We start from the raw sequence: 6,900 nt of genomic DNA on the forward strand, positions 1-6,900 counted from the left end.
TTTGTTCCCACGTTATTTTACCAGTGCTTGTAGAGTCAGGTAACAATCCAGAAAGCCCATCTGGAACAAGGGCTCAGAGTAGGTTGAATTTGGCTGTCATTCCAAACAGGAGTGAGGAACAAGGAAGAGCAAAACAGGAAACGAGGAAAAAGCAAAACAAGGAGTGTTATCAGTTGGCCACTGGGGTATGATTCCTTCAGGGAACCTCTAAGGAGCGATGTGGAAGGGACCTGAGAATTGTCAATCCGAGGAATGAAAGAGAGGAGTATGGGTCCACTGACTTCTGTCCTCCTTGGTCAAGAGCTGTCTGCGGGGTGTTAGGTCTTCACACAGGGTAGTTGATGTGTGAGAATGACCACGTGGGGTCCTGCGGGTGGTCCACGCAGCTGAGGCAGCAGCGAAACCCTGGCAGAAAGCAAGCTACACAGTGCAACTGATGCGAGGTGCTGTTGGTTCACGGAGTGCAATTCGTTGCTGGAGTAGAAAGACGGAAAGGACTGGTGGTTAGTCAGAAGAGCTTGCTAATGCACTGTGGAATAAGTGTGCTAATAAAGCAATGTGTAAAATACCATGTAAAACTAAATGAGAAGAAGGAAATTATTTGGGGGTTTTGAGGCATGAGTAGAAGTGCTGAGGGCTTAATTTAATTGTTTCATCCATTTGCTATCCTTTTTCTTTTTTTAAGTATCAGATTAATTATATTCATTATCTTCTGCCCCAAAAGTCTAACTTAAAAAAAAAAGATGAGAAAAATATTTTTCTATGGTAATTTTTTTAAATGTCCAATAAAATATTTTAGACCTAAAAGAAAATATTTCTTTTTGGATTGTGACTTATTCTTTACTGGCACAGGGTAGGGAGGGCATGAAAAAACACCTGAATAAATACAGGCACTGTGTAATCTATTTAGGTGGTGAGGAGAGAATCTGCATAACACTGTGGTGAACAATTCAAAGCACAGGGAGGAAATGCATTCACGCATACTGTTCAGCGAAGGAATTATTACTTTTTCATGATCCTCAAGTTGAAAAACAAATTTGAAACAGTTATCATAAACACCAACTCTCAAATATTGAGTTTCTATAGGGTGCATTGTTTGTATCTTATTAATGGACTTTTCAAAAATTATGTGGTTAAATTGCATGTTCTTTTCAAAAGAAAATGTTCATAAAGTATTTTTGCTTGCTTGATATTGAAAGAGGAACATATTATCTAGATGAAAGAGGTGTTTTAAAAAAAAAACACATCTAAACAGATTTTAAAAATACATAATAGGTTTTAGAAAGGCCACAACCACATCATCAAAGTCAATATTTTATATGGCTGTGATTGTGACCTAGAATATTTGGGCTTTATTTTTTCTCCACATTATAAAGTTACCAGGGGCCCAGTGCATGAATTCATGCACCTTGAAATGAACTGTGGGCTGCAAGGCTGCAGTGGGCACAGGAGTGGGTCCCAGCCTATCCTCTGTGCCCCCACCTGGCCCCTGTCTGCCAGCAGTTCTGCTCGCACTGCTGTAGCTCTCAGGTGCTGATGGCACAGGCCCTGCTTGTACCTGCTGATGACGCAGAGGAATCGGGGGCCAGTGCCAGGAGCCAGCAGTGGGTGTGAGCAGCCGGCAGCAGGTGCGAGAGGCAGCTGCTGGCCCCGATCACCCCTGAGGAGCAAAGAATTTTCAGTAACCACCAGATGATCACCCCGATGACAGCAACCGGCACCCTGCCTTGGTCTGGTGCACCCGCTCACTTGCTCCTGCCGCAGCAGATGGCCACCGTATTCCACACTCTGCCGCCTGCTGCCAACGCCCGCCATGTACCATGCGTGCCCCCAGTAGTCAGCGCACGTCACAGTAACCAGTTGTTTGGTTGGTTGACCGTTCAGTCTACTTGCATATTAGGGTTTTATATGTATAGATGACTTATATCTGAACCTATAATTCACAGTGATTGATTCATTTCTAAAATTGAGATACTCTAAAATTACCTTATTTTTTGTCCTAAGACAAGGGTGGGCAACCCCTGGCACACGTGCCAAACATGGCACGCCAGTAACTCTTGCTGGCATGCAAAACCCTTTCTTATAATCTTCCATTTATAATTTTTTTCTTAATATCGACTTTTTTTATTTTTCAGATAAATTCAGTGTAGGTGCATCTTAAATAAATAATTTTACATAACAAGTTATCTTAAAGACCATAGACATGGCTGACTTTGAAATGCAGTTGATTGAATTTCAGAGTAGCTCAACTGGGAAGCAGAAATTTACTGACCTTAGAGTTGAGTTGGAAAACATTGAAAAAAAGTGATTAGAGACAGGAGTACCAGAGAGAAGTGTTGAAAACGAACTATTGAGGACTTGGAATGCCATTCCAGAAAATTTTTTCTGTTTAAAAAACTTTGCAACAGCATTACTCTCCATGTTTTCATCCACATACACTTCTGAATCTTTGTTCTCAGTGATGAATTTTGTTAAGTCTCATAATAGGAGTAGCCTGACAGATGAAAGTAGTAGCTCGTGCATATCTCTGATGGTTACAAAATATAAAGCTGATGTAAAATCTCTGTCATCAGTGATGCAGCAGCAAAAGTCCCACTGATAATATCAAACAGAGTCATAAAGTTTTCTGTCAGACTATCAGTGTACATGTATACATTAAAAAATAAATGTATTTTCATCATCATATACTGTGTTTTTGTCGCTCGAATGAATTTTATTATTTCTTCAAGGTTCTTCACGTACGTACACCTTATGAGATATCAAGTAGGCGTAACATGTTCTTAAAAAATTAGGGTTGGCACGCAGAAGAATTTTGAGTCAGAGATTTTGCTGGTTTTGGCATGCACTCACAAAAAGGTTGCCCACCCCTGTCCTAAGAGTTTTATATGCATTTATAAAATTATTTCAGGTAACATAAATAAGTCACCCTAGATTATTTAAAATATGCCTTTCCTATCCAAAACTGGCAGACTGTTACCGTATCAAATTAGTTAGTTGCTAATATAACTTCTGTATTTAATCAAAGACACCTAACACTGTCACCATGATATGTAGTTTTAGTGCTTCTTGTAAAAGTCAGCATTTATTTTTCACCAGCTCTTTTCATATAGAGAAGATATTTAATAACTGAAAGAAAAAAAGTCAGTTGATAAGTCACATTTAACCAGCACTAATGATTATTTAATGGAACAGCATAAACTTGAAGTGAACACTATTTACAGATTTTTTTATAACAGCATTTTATTAAGGAATAATTTACATATAGTAAAACCACAAATCTTAAAATATATACAGCTTGAGGAATGTTGACAAATGTATGCAGGTATATACCATCATCCAGATCAAAACACAAAACATTTCAACCCAGAAAATTCCCTCATGCCCCTTTTCCAGGTCATTTGAATCCCTTGCCCTTATGCAGAACAGCTGTGGTTCTGATTCAGGATAGTCTAGTTTTGCGTATAATTGGCCTTCACATAAAAATAATTATACAGTATATTCTCTCTTATTTTTCTCAGCATAATGCTTTTCAGATTCATCTAGGTTTTTGCATCCATCAACAGGCCATTCTTTTTTACTAGTAGTATTCCATTGTCTGACTCTATCAGATTATCCATTCTCCTGGGGATAGAAATTTGAGATTGTCTACAGTTTGGCGCTGTTATGAATAAAGCTGCTAAGAACATTCATTTTTCTTGAGTATACATCTAAGAATGAAACTGCTCAATCATAGGGTAGGAATGTATTTAACTATACTAGAAATTGCCAAATAGTTCCCAAGTGGTTGTACCATTAACATTCCTACCCACAATGTTGAAAGATTCCAGTTACTCCATGTTCTCATTTTCAGGGTTGTTGTTTTGTTTTTTGCTGTATTTTTTTTTTAGCCAGTTAGCCATTGCATATTTTGTAATTTTAGTCATTCAGTAGCATCTTCTGCTGTATTTTTTTTTTTTAGCCAGTTAGCCATTGCGTATTTTGTAATTTTAGTCATTCAGTAGCATCTTCCTGTGGTTTTAATTCACATTTTTGATAAGTGAGGTTGAGAGCCTTTCTATATACTGATTGGCCTTTTGTTGCTTTCCTCTGGGAAGTGTCTGTTCAACTCTTTTGCTCCTTAATTGGCTTGTCTTTTTATTACTGATACTGTGTATTTTGAATATTTTATCCCAATTTTGGCTTGCTTTTTCACATTCTCACTGAAGGCTTTTGATGAGAAGCGTTTAATTTTGATAAAGTCCAATTTATTTGTGTGTTTTTTTTCTATTTTAGTGAGTGCTTTTTATGTCCTATTTGAAATCTGTTTCCTGCAGACTGTGAAGAATTTCTCCCAGAATTTTTTATTTTACCAGTTACATTTAGGTTCATTTTTTTTTCTTTTGGAGTATGTTAGAGGTCAAGGTTCATTTTTTTTTTCATATTTTTCCCAGTTATTCCAACACCATTTGTTGAAAAGACTATCCTTTCCCTCTTAAATGCATTGGCACCTCTGTCACAAGTCAACTGACTACATAGTTCTCTTCCTGGTTCCTCTATTCTATTCCATTGATATATTTGTCTAAATTTATGCCAAGGTCATACTGTCTTCACTATTGAAGATTAGTAACAAGTCTTGATTCAGTTAGTATATGTCTTCCAACTTCATTGTGTTTCAAAACTGTTTTGGCATTTCCACACAAAATTTGAATCATCTTGTCAATTTCTATCCCCAAAAAGCCTCATAGGATTTTATACTTGGATTGCACTGAATCAATAAATCACTTTGGGGAAAACAAATTAGACATTTATTCTCTCCTATATAGCTGGACAGTCCAGATAGATTACTCTACTGCATAGTTCAGAACCCAGGCTCCTTTGTCTTTCTACTCAACTACCTATCCCTGGGTTGGCTCCTTGCTGACACAATGAAGCTAGTGTGTTACCTCAGGGATTCATTCTGCAACTCAGGAAAAAGGAAGGGGAGGGCGAAGGACAAAATGTGTATGGCAGCTGAGTCTTTCATCTTTAAAGCATCTTTTCTTTAAGCCCCACCAGATACTATATACTCATATCTCATTGATGTGAACTGTTTTATAGAGTCATTTCTATCTGCAAAGGCATCTGGGAAAATGCAGTTTTTGAGTAGAGCCTCTAAAAATTAATGTTCTTTCAGTAAAGAACAGGAGAACGTATGTAGTGGGTAGGAACTAGGTATCTGCATAAGTAATAAAGTTTCTAGAGATCAACCAAAGAACTTATATGCATATATTCATAACCCATAGACACTGACAATAGTGAAGTGAAGGCCTGGGGTGGGGGGCAGGGTTGGATTAGAAGGGGTTAATGGGGGGAAGAAGGGGATATATGTAATACTTTCAACAATAAAGATTTCTCTTTTTAAAGTTTCTTCTGCAAAACTGCTAATTATTTAAGTTTAGAATGCTGGAGAAGGAACAGGTAGAGAAGTTCATAAATGATTTACTAGATTGCTTCTAGCTCTGAAATATGACAGAAATTTTAAAAACTGTAGACCATGATGTTTTGATGTTTACAAAATGAGTACATTCAACACATTGTTTACTAGCATTCAGAAAATGGCATTTCTTTATAAATAAATGCAGAAGCTGTTATCTGAATTCCATTTCTTCTACAAAGTAAAAATAGCTATAAGACAGGGAAAATAGCTAATTTAAATAACACATGTATCTTAATGATGCCTTAACAGATGTGGATTTCCTGTTCAACTGAAATATATCCTTGTTTTCTACCCAGTTCAAGAATGGACAAAAGATTCTGAGTAAAGAATTAATGTACATGGAGTTCAAAAATGTGAAAATTAGATTTTTCTATCTCAGGCTAAATAAGGTTTAGGGAAGTGAGAAGAGAAATAATGATTTGATTGACAGAGTCAGGGATATTTAGTGTAAGGATGATGTGAAGCAGATGACAGAATTTACTGACACTGTGGCTCCTGGACTAAATGACTGTAAGAAAAATTTTAACTTTATAGATATAATAATCTACAAACTTTCCATTTTCTTGTTAATTTATACAAAATTTGTCAGAGAAACATTATATTTTCATTGACCTTTATGAAAATACTTATTGTTGAAATGTTTTCACATTATACTTGAAAGAGATTATATTTATTACTAGAGGCCCAGTGCACGAAATTTATGCACTGGTAGGGTCCCTAGCAGCTGCTGGCTGCCGGCCAGGGCCTCCCTCCTTTCCCTAGGCCGACCCTGCCCCCTGGTCAAACTCCCAGACAACTCCCTGTCGAGGGGACAATTTGCATACTACGCTTTTATTATATAGGATGATTTACCTTAAAAAGTATAGAGAAGAAATGATTGATATGATCATCTACTATACTCCTATGCATCAGGTTTCTCTGTTAGCCACAGGTCAGATTCTGGTTGTTTCCATTCTTCTCCAAGCAGTGTGTTAAAACTGAAAGGCTTGAAGTATTCCAGACGGTGGCTAAATGCAAAGGAAAAGAAGGTAGAAATTGAAATGAATTATGCATTTGAAAAATAGGTGACCTGAAAGGCTATTCATTCTGTCACATCTGTGATAGGACAACATTCTATTTTAAGAATACCGAAGGTAAGATATATTCTGTATGTATAATTTTCTCACTCTAGCTCTCAAACATTAAGCTCTGAAAACATTCACCCACATCCTAAAGCACTTAAAATCTACCCTCAAAACCTGACTCATTCCATTTAGCCTTAAACAAATCATATTATATTTTTACAGATGTTTTTACATTTAAACTTTGACATACTTTATATTAGTCATATGAACTACTATTTTAGAAGTTTCAGCTCCATAGATAAGAGGATAGACTCCTTTGCCCAAGCAAAGGAAGTTGAAAGAGGGTTAATAATAGCTCTTTTCTTCCTGGGAACGTCCTTT

General features: G+C 36.9%; 1 protein-coding gene across 1 annotated transcript in view; it reads right to left on the reverse strand.

The window, feature by feature from the left end:
• Positions 1-6,343: 6,343 nt before the first annotated feature.
• LOC102765683 (chromosome unknown open reading frame, human C4orf33) overlaps positions 6,344-6,900 on the reverse strand; it is a 15,183-nt gene continuing 14,626 nt past the window's right edge. Inside the window, exon 6 of the mRNA XM_015563310.1 lies at positions 6,344-6,462. Coding sequence (XP_015418796.1) covers positions 6,357-6,462 — 106 coding nt within the window. The 3' untranslated portion in view covers positions 6,344-6,356. The remainder of the gene's footprint in view (positions 6,463-6,900) is intronic.

This window comes from Myotis davidii, unplaced genomic scaffold, assembly GCF_000327345.1.
Source record: "Myotis davidii unplaced genomic scaffold, ASM32734v1 scaffold438, whole genome shotgun sequence".
In the NCBI taxonomy this organism is placed as follows: domain Eukaryota; kingdom Metazoa; phylum Chordata; class Mammalia; order Chiroptera; family Vespertilionidae; genus Myotis; species Myotis davidii.